This window comes from Coregonus lavaretus (assembly GCF_964263955.1).
Source record: "Coregonus lavaretus genome assembly, chromosome: 22".
NCBI classification, from domain to species: Eukaryota; Metazoa; Chordata; class Actinopteri; order Salmoniformes; family Salmonidae; genus Coregonus; species Coregonus lavaretus.
In genome coordinates, this window is record NC_140009.1 from 33,900,443 (window position 1) to 33,914,049 (window position 13,607).

The following is a 13,607-nucleotide window of genomic DNA, read 5'->3' on the forward strand; positions in this document are numbered from 1 at the left end:
AATCAGTCCCCTCCTAGGAGCAAAGGGCTCTGGCCCCCTCCTCTTCCCCGTCCCTCCTCCTCTCTCTCTCTCTCTCTGTCTGTCTGTCTGTTACATTTATGATCTCTACATCTTCAAATGTTTCTCACCTTCCCCTAACCTTCCCTCCTCACTTTTTTTCCCCTTTTGATTGCTCCCTACCCACTCTGCATCCGCTGCATATGTAATGGAACGAACGGATGATGATCATGTCCCCATCTCCTTTCTCCGGGCTAGCCGTGATAGGATACAGTCTTTCCCATAATCAACCCATCCTCTCCTAGCATATGAAATATGTCCCTTACCACCCTTTTACTATGGCTCCAGGACGTCCTCATAGTCCCTGAATGTTTTATCACACACAGTCCAAGTCCCCGTTTTCTCTCTATCACACACTCTGATCTGACTCTCATTCCCTATAGCTAGTCTTGTCTGGTGATGCAGAAGGTGCTACCAGTGTTCTGTCCTCCCAGGCCAGCTCCCATACAGTGCATGTAAGGCATGCCGACGATAGAAGAGTTGGCTACAGAACGGGACCAGCCTACTCTCTGAGAAAGCTGGTAGCCACTAGCCACGTCATCGAACTCACCAAGTAAGCACATCTAGAAATCAATGCAAATTGCCCATGTTCAGAACAAACAAACCCAGTTCATGGATAATCTATTCAGACCAGTTCCTGTATGCTTTATGAATGATGTATCATTATGGATTCTCTACCAGGATTTCTGAGAGTAATCTGTGGTCCTCTGTAGCTCAGCTGGTAGAGCACGGCGCTTGTAACGCCAAAGTAGTGGGTTCGATCCCCGGGACCACCCATACACAAAAAAATGTATGCACGCATGACTTTAAGTCGCTTTGGATAAAAGCGTCTGCTAAATGGCATATTATTATTATTATTAATCAATATGCATTGATCTCTGGAGTAATAGAATGAACCTGCTAACCTCAGTCCTGGGGTGGCCTAGAACTGTGTGCGACTTTCTCCATTCTGGTGATTCTTTTAACTTGCATTCACCCTTTTCTTACTTTTCACTAGTATACTTCCTTGTAACCTTGTAGTTGCTTTGAGCCATCATAACTTGGAGAGAATATCTACTCCAATCATCAATTGACTAATCATCTCTAGTATAATTGGAAAGGTGGTAGTGAAACCAAATAATATCACCCTGCCTCTTTAAATCCCCTACTACCCCAACACCCCCACCCATTGTCCCAGGGTTCCCATAGCAATGTGTTATTGGAGTTGAATATATGGGGCCATTTAGCTTTAGCCCTTGTAAAATAACGTATAATATATGGACCTTATTCTAATCCCCAGTCCCTCTTTATTGAGCTCTATTTAATATTTTAATGATAGTTAATTATGGCAATCATATAATTGATAGAACCCCATCTCTGTTTATCCCTCTTCCCTCTAGTCTCTACATCTATTAATAAAAACAACCATAGGGGCTATAATACACTGAGTGGACAAAACATTAAGAACACTTTCGGAATATTGAGTTGCTCCCTACTTTTGCCCTCAGAACAGCCTGAATTCGTCGGGGCATGGACTCTACAAGGTGTCGAAAGTGTTCCACAGGGATGCTGGCCCATGTTGACTCCAGTGCTTCCAACAGTTGTGTCAAGTTGGCTGGATGTCCTTTGGGTGGTGGACCATTCTTGACACACACAGGATACTGTTGAGCGTGGAAAAACCCAGCTGCATTTAAATATTTTGTCTTGCCCATTACACATGCCCAATCCATGTCTCAATTGTCTCAAGGCTTAAACACCCGTCTTTAACCTGTTTCCTCCCCTTCATCTACACTGATTGAAGTGGATTTAAAAAGTCACATCAATAAGGGATCATAGCGTTCACCTGGATTCATCTGGTCAGTCTGTCATGGAAAGAGCTGGTGTTCCTAATGTTTTGTAAACTCAGTGTATACCGTAGTGCTATACCAAGGACACAGAGTGGAAGTATGCATCTGTCTACAGTAGGAGGCGACGTTAAAGAATTGTAACACACTGGTAATACTAGTGCCTGCTCAGTTCTATCCGATACACAGGGCTGGTCTACAGACACTGCTGCTGGCTGGCTGGTCTCTGTAGCCACAGTGCAAGAGCGCCCACTATTGATAGTCATTGTGTTGATGACATCACTACAGTGCTCAGTTATAATTAAATGGACTCAGTAGCAAGGCTCACGGCTGGTGAATGAACGGGGCTATCATAAAAACATCTGGTAACAAATCAGTTTAAGTGTTGTTTACGACATATTCATTTCAGTGTCATAAGTGCATCCTAAAGTGTCATAACTGATAAGAAAATGTTTTACAACACATTCTAAGAGAATTAGAAATTTCTCAAAGAAAATATGTTATTAATCTCACAAAAGTAATTTATTGTGCCTCTTACAGTTCATATGGCTTTTTCTTTGTATGACAGAGTTGGTATGAACAGAAGATTGGACAATGCCTTGGCCATGTTTTACAGAAAGGTACACCGGCATCAAACCAACATCATCTCAACGTTTGCATCATGAAGTCCTGGCAGGGCAGGCAGAGAGGAGATGAGGTCATCAAACCTTGCCGCTCTGCTCCACTGTGATCCTGTGTGACGTCACAGCACCATACAGAGAACATTCACCCAATGACAGAGGAGACATGTTAAATCCTATACACACACTCAAAACCAATCAGGAGGGCCACATTCAGAGAGTACTGTACAGTAGGCCTCTTTCTCTACCGCTGGGAGGAGTCTGTTGCATTCCTGTTCATATATCTTCATAGAGAGACTGTATACAAAACTCTGTATGTACATGTAGCCAGCCAGCTGCATTATGAACAGTTGGTTACATATTGACTGAGACATTTTGGCAACAAAGAAGATTATGAAGAAATGACACATGAGAACACATAACCCTGCCACTTCTTTGAAGAAGACAGAGGGTATATCATACAACATTACAAAGACATGATGATTTTAATGGCTTTTGGATGAGAAGGCAGTTGGTTTCTTGGGTGCCAGCAGCACAGAGCACAGGTCAGGCAGGTCAGTGACAATGCTGCTGGCCAGGTCTGGTCTGAGACAGATGAGGGCTTTTCACACTAGTCAGCCGAGCCAAACTGAGCTGTACAGAGCTGGCCTGGTTATGCACCCACCATAGTCGCTGGAACCATGCTGGAAAGGACAATGTGAAAAGAAAATATCCAAGCCAGCACTGTTTGGTTTGGGTTGGCATGATAGTGTGAAAAGGGTAACAGACTGGCTGGCATCCAGGCCGTTTGCAGACTGGTCATCTATCTTCTATGTACACAGAGCTAGGCGTTAACTGGACAGATCCAACTGACTGAGTCAAAAATACACACACATAAATATTGCCTATTTCTAGTGCACCCCACCGCATAGGGGTCGCTAGGGTTTGGTCCTTACTAACAGAGAAGCCCTGAGAAGTCTGTTTTCATGTCATTGTCCATAACAGTTCCTGGTTACAACTTGCATGCATCTGTGTGTGTTGATAATGTGTTGTTTGCTTGTGTACGTCATTAAATAGTGCAGGCATTTGATGATAGTTCTCTACATTTCTGTTGTGTTCTTCAATTGTATGTCTGATGATAAGATGAGATTGCCATTGACTGTACTGTCAATATTGGACAATAAAGATGTATTGTATAAAACAGGATATCAAAGTGCCACAGCCAAGTGCTACGGCCAACTGTCAATCTCTGTCTGAACAACCAAAGCCAAAATGACACATCTGTTATAGGTTTGAGGTTTACTGTGTGTGTGTACATGCGTGTGTCTAATTTAGAAGATAAGATTTGATATGTGTGTGTGTGTTGAGTTGCTAACTTTGGCACAAAGACACTATCCATTCGACAGCATAGTTTGTTGCGTTGAAAGGAAGCACATAGATTAATGCTAGTCCCCTGATAACAACACAAATTACAACTTGAGTCACTGTAACACAACATTACTGAGTGCCCAAAAAACACCAGCGGCTCAGTTGGAAAGAAGATTCAGTTAGAGGTCTGCCAGTTCAGATTCTGATTCGTCTCTCTCTGGATATCCAATGGAAAACTCCTCAAACACAAAACCACATCTAAAGAAATCATATACAATACCAGGATTACAAACAAACCAAATATAATGGTATATAGATATGTATGGACTTATTAATACATTGAAAAAAAAAGAAGAGTCAAGAAATAAACATGAACAAATTTAACAATATTCCAAAGCAAATATCAGCAAGAAAATCGATTAGCATATTCAGTTTGGTTTCATCCTGTATTTTTCTTTATGAGAAACGTGTTTTGCTTCGCATCCGTTGGAAATAATCTACTGTTTAGTTCGTGCTTTCTGTTTTGGCCATTCCTTTATGTAGATACAAACAAGAAGATAATACAAAATTTGACATTTGTTTCGTCAAAGAGAGCCGTTTTTTTTTTTTTTGTCTTCACGCCATCTTTCCTCTTCTCTATATCAGGAGTCACAAGTCCAGTCGGTTGGATCATGTCGTCTCTCCGTCCCTCTTTTATAATAGTATCTCTGCAAGTCTCTCTGCATGTCTGCATGTCACTTATCAGGAACCTGTGAGTCAGAGAACCTGAGTTATAGTGTCTGTACAGTTAGGTGTAAGTCTCTGCTGTCCTGCTTGGAGAGACTGATGTGCAGTAGGGAGATAAAGAGAATGCAGAGGTTAGGGAGGGAGGGCCAGCATTGGAAGGGGTAGGGAGGGTGTGTGTGTGTCTGTGTGTGTGCGCACACGATTGTGTATGACTACGTCAGTTAGTGTGTGTGTTTGAGTGTACGGACTGTATTTGTGTGTGATCGCCTCTCCTCCTCACTGCGCCCTCCCGGCATGGCTCTTCCTATCCCCTTCGCTGCTACCCTCCAGAGCCCAGGATTCGCCCTCACTGTCCGAGCCCCTGTCCTCTTCCTCCCCATCATCATAATCATCCTCATCTTCCTCCTCTTGGGAGGGCTCACTGCCGTTCTCTGTCCCCCAGCTGTCCTCCTCGTCCTCGGCCTCAGTCTTCATGGTGGTGGGGGGCTTGGTGGGGGCTGGTGGAGGGGCAGGAGGGGCAGGCAGAGGGGAGCTCTCTCCACTGCTCTCTGTCTGGTCCTCGAAGGCCTCTGGGTTCTCTAACATCTCTCTGATCAGAGGAGGCATGGGGCCTGGGATCTCCATCTTCAGAGTGATGGCCCTCTCTGCACCTGTTCACACACCACAGAAAAAACGTTCATGTTAACATGTCTGGAAAGTAATGTCTTAGCATTTGCTTAGAGTGCTAGATGTTCCAGAAATGATGGTAGTAATCCTAACAAAGTACTAGCTCAAATGTTCTGCATCCACCGTAATCTATATGTATTATTATGACTGTGTGTGTTAGCTGGTGGTCTGGTGTATTGTGGGGTACTATTCTGTACTATAATAATAATGACCCTTGGTGCTGATGCCTCTGAGGTCAGTGATCTTCATCAGCATGCGGGGGAACATGTGTGGTTTGTTGGGGCGTCTGCGACGGGCGTAGATCTTCAGGGCCTCCAGGAGGGGCTCCTGCAGCTTGTCCACCTTCTGGGGCTCCTCCAGGTCCATTCGGTCTGACAGGGAAGAGGGCAGAGTTATATACACTGTACATGACAAACTGGACACATGATAGCCATCAGACTAGGATAGGAATGATGTAATTGATGATTGATGTAATTGATGATTTTTAGGTCATTACAATTGTATCATGTCATTGATAACAACAACAAGTAAATAAAGTGACAAATATAGTGTAACCAAACTATTTAATTCCCACATTTCTACTGATATTGTAACTGAGTGAGGATGTTATCGCGGCCTAACACCTCACAGACATTTAGGTCTGTATTTGTTCTTAACATTGTATTGACCAACAGTAAAATCGTATTAATCCCCTCAGGGTGCAGTACCTCCAGAGATGAGGGAGATGGCGCTGAGGAGGCCCGTCTCTGTGTCGTCCATCTCTAGAGGCAGCAGCTGGCCAGCGAAGGCAAACACCAGGTCTGTGAGCGGGCCGAAGCCTGCGTTATGCATCTGAGTCCGGTTCAGGGTCAGCCCGTCGGAGAAAGTCATGGTGTCCTGCTCTGGGGTGTAGCGCGTGCAGATCCTCAACATCTAGGGGTGAAATAAAAATGGGTAAAGATGGAAAGACCGAGAAAGAGAGGAGGAAGGATATATAAAAAAAATATATCTGCGTACAACAGGAAGTAGGCTATGTTCTTTATCGATTGTCCATAAAACAACAGGCTAGTCTGTCCTCATCTATTCACCTTTCCCGCTCTATAGTGTGAGCCTACATGTGGGTTTACTCTTGCAATACCGCCTCTATCCACTCAGAGGCAGTATCCCCTCATATTACATTGCCACGTCTCTGAGTCCCAGAGAATATAATAGTGTCCGTTGACAGAGGGGTTGAGAGGATAGAAAGAACCAGCTAAGTACCAGGATGTCCAGGCAGGCTGACTTGAGGAGGGTGATCTGGTCAGCGATGGTGAGGGTGGTGAAGCCGGGGAGGCGCTTGGCAAACTCCACTATCTTAATGATGCACTTGGTGGAGAGCTCACTGAACTTATCCCACAGCCCCAGGTCCAGTTGCACGCGGTGGTCTGCACTGGAGTTCTGGAGGACAGGAGAGAAACAAAGAGAGAAAGGTAGTGAGCGTGGGGTTGGCAGGGACACAGACAGGGTTAAATGACAAGCATTTCGCTACACCCGCAATAACATCTGCTAAATATGTGTATGTGACCAATACAAATTTGATTTGACAGGGTTCTTACTATACATCGATCAGGTAGAATAATAACACCACTGACTGGACATCAACCAACTAGGTAGAATGCTCTCACGGTCTTACAGTACACCAACCAATCACCTACTACGCTCTCAAATGACCATTGGATAAATTTGATTTACCCTGAACTGGCCTTTTGAGTTGGGAAAGTGTGCATGTTCATAGTGGATTTGTGTCTTTACATGTGATGTGAATCAGTATGTTCAAACAGAAAAAAGTACAACTTTCAAAATGTATGAGAGTCTTACGGTGTGGTATTTGCCCAGCTGCAGCAGTGAGGGGAAGGTGTCTTGGTGGGCTTTGCTGACTTTATTGACCAGCTCCTCCAGTTCTCCACTCAGCTCATAACTCTCTGGCAACACCATCTCCTCCTTCACGTCCTTCTTCTTCTTGTTCCTGTCGTTACGCACTGCTGGGGAGCGGAAAAGGAGGGGCAGGAGGATTAAGAGGAGGAGGAACATTCAACATGTGAGTGAGAATCTATGTTGGCCTACTACTGATGCTCCGCAATTCAGTAATGTTATGAACCAGCTGTTAACCCATTTTATACAATACAGTGATGACACTATCTCTTCATTCACTGTTATCTCCCATCCTCTTCCTCTTTGTCCATGGCCTCCCTCCCTCTCTCTCCCTCCTCCCATTCTTTCCTTCCTCTCAGGATATCAAGAAATAGCAGAGGGACAATGTGATCCTGGTCCTAACACACATCCCACACAAACATTACACCCATATACGTGTCCCATGGGCAAACCTTCCTGCCACTCACATCACACACACTCTCACACACACACCGTCGCATTGAGTAAATTGAGGTCTTTGTGACTGAGAATTTGCTATTACTCTCACTTTTGTATTTGTTATAACAGAATGATCAGTTGGAGCCAACTCAAAAAGGCAATTTTTATAGAGAGCTACTATACTGAAATGAAAGTGTGAATGAAAGATGAGGGGTTTTGGTAGGGCAAGGGTGTGTTGAGAGTGAGATGACTGGTGAAACACTTAGTCTGCATCCCAAATGGCACCCTATACCCTATAAAGTGCATTACTTTGCACCGGACAAAAGTAGTGCACTATATAGGGAATAGGGGGTCATTTGGGACACTGGTTCGCAGGAAGAGTCATTTAGTAACATGATTAGTCATAAGGTTGATACTGTGCCCAGTCTTTCCAAATCACTACCCTGCTGCTTCTTCGTTTCCCTTCATACTTCCTGCTGGGTGAATCATTTTATATCAAACTCTACCAACGACTATCTAAAAGCATATTGAGTGCTTTGTTTATATACTCCGAGTGTGTGTGTGTGTGCCTGTGTTTACTTCCATGTGTGTGTTTGTGCATGAGTGTGTGTGCATTTGTGTGTTTGCGTTCATACTTCTGTATCACAGGGCCTGGATGTCCTAGGTCAGTAGCCCCCATCCCCCAGCCTCTCTTACGTCTCTCACCTTCCTTGGACATGCCGACCTCGAAGCATTTCTGCAGTCGGCAGTACTGGCAGCGGTTCCTGGTGACCTTGTTGATCTGGCAGTTCTTGTCTCTGTGACAGGTGTACACCATGTTCTTCTGGATACTGCGCCGGAAGAAACCCTGGAAACCAGAGAAGAAAGGGAAAAGAACAGATGAAATACGGTCTGATAGAGGGAGTGACATTGTAACGATCACATACTGAGAAATGATTGAAGAGAGAGAGGTGGAAAATAATTATTACGAAATACGGTCTGATGGAGGGAGTAACATTGTAACGGTCATGTATCCGTCTGTTATCTTTCAACCTTTCATGTCTGTTCATTTATCAAATCCGGGATTCACAACTGAAACATTTTAGTACGTTTTGTACTGTTATGATTTTCTCATCCAGAATTTGATCTATTACATTCTCAATATCTTGTGTTCAATACTTTCACCTGCTTTATCCTACATTGTTAGCTATGTCATACTTTTTTACATTAGAAACTAGATCATTTTTTGCATGCTGCCTGCCAGTGTTGAGTTTGAGTGTTGTCAGTGTGTGTGTGTGTGTGTGTGCGTGTGATGATGATGATGATGAAGCAGGGGCCTCCTCACCTTGCAGCCCTCACAGGAGCTGACCCCATAGTGATAGCCAGAGGACTTGTCCTGGCACACAAAGCAGGGTTTGTAGATGCGTGGTGGGGGAGGTGGAGAGGGAGAGCTGGGGACCATCTCCTCTGAGCTGGTGCTCTGGGTCTCCACCGCTACAGAAAAGAGAAGAGAGGTGGATGAGTTGCTTGATTTTATTATATTTTTGCTTGTAGTCGAATACAGTTGTTAGCGAGCCATTATCGTACAGTTTCACTCAGTCATGCTTAGGTTAGACTACACCAAATAAAGACAGGGAGAAAGGTTTTGGCTGACTATTGGTAGGGAGAAGTGCACCCTCCCATCGTTCACCCTAAGGGGGCAGCACTGACCAGAGGTCACAGATCAGAGTTAAGTGTCTGTTTTAGAGTTGGGAGGGGTTGTAATTGACAGAGGTAAAGAAAACAAACAATTTTACAACAGGCAGATAAGTGAGGATAAGTGGAGGTGTGACTGATTAGATTGACAGATCTCAGTCTCTGATAGCGGGGCTGAATGGGCGGGGCTGTGGCTGGAGTTAGGGATTCCTCATTCCACAGTGACTGACTCACTGAGACTGGCATCCACTTGCCTCAGGAGAAATCTACCACACACCCCACAAGGTAGCTAAGGTATAGGAAGGTGAGAGACCAAAATGTTCATGCACAACTGGCGTCTGAATCTGTCTGCCCCTCCCACTGCTGCAGACTGCAGACTTGTGCCACTCCTGTTCAAACCCAGTCCCACAAGCTGACTGCCATACCACTGACGTCACAGTTGTACCTTGAGTCACATGCTTCTACGCTAAATTAAAAAGAATGATGTTCTAAATAAGCCCCTTTGGGCACTAAGCTACACAACGTCTGGATTCCATACTTCCCACGAGAGACACACACGCACACACACACACGCGCACACACACACCAACATACATACCGACACCGCCACACACACTGACAAACACACACACACACAGCTAACACTGCACACTCTCAATAACAGGCAAACACATGTTGACCCCCTCCCTAACAACACTTCTTTCAACTTTCACCCCGGTCACCCCTCAAACTTCAACTCCCCAACTTCTCCAGCTCCAGCCTCCAAACTCCACCACCCCCTGACACGCAAACCCTTTTTGCCTCTTGTTTCCTGGCTCTAAATTCCTCAGCTTGGCCCTGGCAGGGTTTAATAGAGGCCCAGGCTCATAAGCTGGTCAATAAAGACAGTCTCATGGCTGGGCTGGAGGCCCCATCCCTGCTGGCCCGGCCTTTATTAGGATCCAGTCACCTTGGGCAGCTATTCACACCACCAGCTGTAGACCCAGGCTCGTAAAAAAAAGCAGCCCCAATCATAAAATAAAAACAGGGAGGCTCTAGAATTCTAACTTTTACTGCCCCCACCTCCCCCTAGCACCTTCAATGGAAACCGCAGGGCTAGCTTAAACTTAACCTACAATCCCCACTCCCCAGTCCCTCTTCCCTTCCCTCCCCCTTCCCTCATACCCTGGGCTCAGGCCAAACCACCAGCTTGCCTTTTTACAAGAGTGGGGACTTCAAAAAGAAGAAAAAGGGGATATAAAAGGAGGAATTTGATCAAAAACAACAACAGAGAAAGCCAGGGGACAGAGAAGGGGAGGAGGACACAGTTGTTGCCCCTCAGGGCTAGCCTTGTTCAAGACCAAGATGACCATCATTGCTGCTACTGCTGTTAGCTACTGCTGCTTCTACTGTAACCCTGCTACTGCTAGTACTGCTACAATTACTGCTACAATTACATTTTAGTCATTTAGCAGACGCTCTTATCCAGAGCGACTTACAGGAGCAATTAGGGTTAAGTGCCTTGCTCAAGGGCACATCGACATATTTTTCACCTACTACTACTACAAGAGATAATCATAGTCTACAGCCTAAATTCCTTCTCAGAAACAGCTTGAGGTAAATCTGTTAAACCAGTTAGAGGAATAAACCCAATACTAAAGTAACAAATCACCCTCTCTACTCTAACCACTCTAAAATAAACAACTGTGTCTGGAACCCAAATAGCACCATATTCCCTATATAGTGCACTACTCTTGACCCAGGTCAAAAATGGGCCCTGAACTTGTGTGTTTATGCAATAATAACAGCAGTAAATGAGACTCTGGGGCGGTGTGGTGACAAGTTCTTTGAAAAGGACAAATCCTGTGTGGGGTCAAGAAATGGATACTGACTGATACTGACTGACACTGTCTGAGCAGCGGAGAGGTGGAACAAGAGAAGGGGGGGGGGCAGAGAGGGAGATATAGAAGGGGGGTGGAGTGAGAGAGAGAAAGAGAGAGAGAGAAACTAGGACAGATAAGGACAAACAAATCCATCAACCACCTGAACTGGTTCCTGCCGTAGTAAAACAGAACACGACTCCTGTTCTCACACACACACACACACACACACACACACACACACACACACACACACACACACACACACACACACACACACACACACACACACACACACACACACCTACCTATCCAAATACCGCTCCACGTTTACCCCACCCCTGGAAAGCAGGCCCACAATAATGATGACATGGAGCCATTCAATCAACCCCCCTGAACCCCTACCCCTGTCTCTCCCTGTCTACCCCTGCCCCCCAAACCCAGCTCATCTCTGTTTAGAAAACAAATGCCTCTGAAATGAGAGGCCCTCTTATCAGTTCTGAAGCCTGGACCTCAATTTGCATGACAATCCCCCTCCAGAGAGCTGCAGGCTGGTGATGGACGAGAGGAGAGGTGGGTGGGGGCTATGTGTTAGGGGGTGACAGAGGGGAGGAGAAGAGAAGAGATGAGGGTATAGTTGAGTTATCAGTAGCCACTGCTCATATCAGTTTACCTCTAATCCCCCTCTTTCAATGGCCTCTGTACACAAGTGGCCCAGCTGCACTGCCATGACCTACACTAATCCAGAGTCTCACACACACACACACACACACACACACACACACATAAACATGCGCGCGCATACACACACACACGCATGCACACACACGTAGGCACATGAAAACGCATGCAGGTACACACACACACCCCACCATCTGCGGAGTTACATCAGTAACATCCTTTCACTGCCCCTCATTAGATGTGAAATGTAAGTGCTCTAGACAGAAATAGCCGTTTAGCTGAAGGTCATTTACATTCAATTCTAGGTCAACGTCAACTGGGCCAATCGACTTCCCTTGACGTTCAACCAATAGAAGAAGGAGAGAATGAAGAAAGAACAAACAGAGAACAAAAGAGAAGGGGCTTTCTGGCGATTTTCAAAACCTGTTTGTTATTTTGTCTTCTCTAGAAAGGGGAGGAGAGGAGAGGAGAGGAGAGTGGAGTGGAGAGGAGTGGAGTGGAGAGGAGTGGAGAGGAGTGTGAGTGCAATAGCAATTGAATTGTGAGCAGAGCAAAGGCTTGACTGTGTGCCTCATAGAGCTGGGACAATAAACCAGAAATGATCGACACTGACCGCACCAACCATTTATCGAGGACAGTTAATTGATATCGATAATCATGATAAGTAGCCTCTACTAGAGAAATGTGAAGTTTGAAATGAAATAAGTCTGCTAATATGGGCTATTGCTGATGGTACACTTGATAGTTACACAATTCATAGTAGTAGTAGTTCTAAGCGCACGGTAATATATAAAAGTAACTTAACTGCTGCACATGAACGTTATAAACATATCCTTCTATTTATCATTATCGTGATATCGATTTCTGTCCATGTCGGCCTGCTTTAGTGCCTCAGGCATTTTGTGTTGTTGCGCAACCCTTGTTTTAACCGAGCAGCTAGCTAGCAAGACACACTGGCAGAGGAACAACTATTCTTTCACAATAGGCTGCCTGTAGATTTGGTCTACGTGACTGTGGGTGGGTGTGATTGAATCTTCACTGGGACACTGTTCCAGGGAGAGTCTTGGCATGTGAGTTAGCGAGAGTGTGTGCGTATGTGGCTAATGTGTGTGTGTGCGTGCTAGCCTCTATGTGAATATAACTGTGGCCTCTCAGTTCAGAGTGGGAACTCTTCCAGCCAGTGGCTCTGCCCAGTCTCTGCAGACTACACTCCTCTGCTCTCAGCTCTGCGCACTGGTGCTTCCACACACTGTACTGCTCCAATATGGTGGTGCTAGTATGTGCTAGTTGTAATGCTGTACATTGCTCTTTGTATTGGTTGTGTTTACTGTAGACAGTTAGAGTACACATATGGCCACATCTCTTAACTTGATTAAAGAACCTGAAGCTGTATTTTCCTTTCCTTGCATGTTACTGTCACAGGCTAGATAGTGAGATGAGATTGCCAGAGACTGTGTGAACGCTGTGTGTGTGTGTGTGTGTGCATGTGTTTTGTGCTGTGTGTGTGCCCTTACAGAAAAAACACATGATTTCGTGATTACAAGAAAACATGTGTTTTTGTTTTTTCCGTAAGGGTGTACTGTGTGTGTGTGTGTGAGAGAGAGTGTGTGAGAGAGTGTGTGAGGGAGCGACGGACAGTTGTGCCTGGTGTGTGTGTAGACTAGACAGGGTGGCCAGACAGACTGGCAGAAGGGCACCAGATTGAGAAGAGGTTGGGGAACAGTGGGACTGAGAGACAAGCTGGCACACTGGGCAGAGCCATCCTATGAGCCCCTGGCACCTATCCCAATGGCACAGGCTGTGGTCCTACAGGAAGGGGAGGGCCC

General features: G+C 45.4%; 1 protein-coding gene across 4 annotated transcripts in view; it reads right to left on the reverse strand.

Annotated features, from left to right (window-relative positions):
- Positions 1-2,378: 2,378 nt before the first annotated feature.
- Positions 2,379-13,607, reverse strand: part of LOC311150174 (retinoic acid receptor gamma-A-like) — an 82,518-nt gene continuing 71,289 nt past the window's right edge. For 2 of the 4 annotated variants that reach the window (XM_084187503.1, XM_084187505.1), the window contains 7 exons: positions 8,892-9,040; positions 8,273-8,414; positions 7,076-7,239; positions 6,479-6,655; positions 5,947-6,151; positions 5,452-5,610; positions 2,379-5,223 (listed from right to left, as the gene is read on the reverse strand). In XM_084187503.1, the coding sequence (XP_084043629.1) occupies positions 4,850-5,223; positions 5,452-5,610; positions 5,947-6,151; positions 6,479-6,655; positions 7,076-7,239; positions 8,273-8,414; positions 8,892-9,040 (1,370 nt within the window). In that variant the 3' untranslated portion in view covers positions 2,379-4,849. Of the gene's footprint in view, positions 5,224-5,451; positions 5,611-5,946; positions 6,152-6,478; positions 6,656-7,075; positions 7,240-8,263; positions 8,415-8,891; positions 9,041-13,607 lie in introns of all 4 variants that reach the window. The other 2 variants (XM_084187502.1, XM_084187504.1) reach the window with 1 other exon arrangement.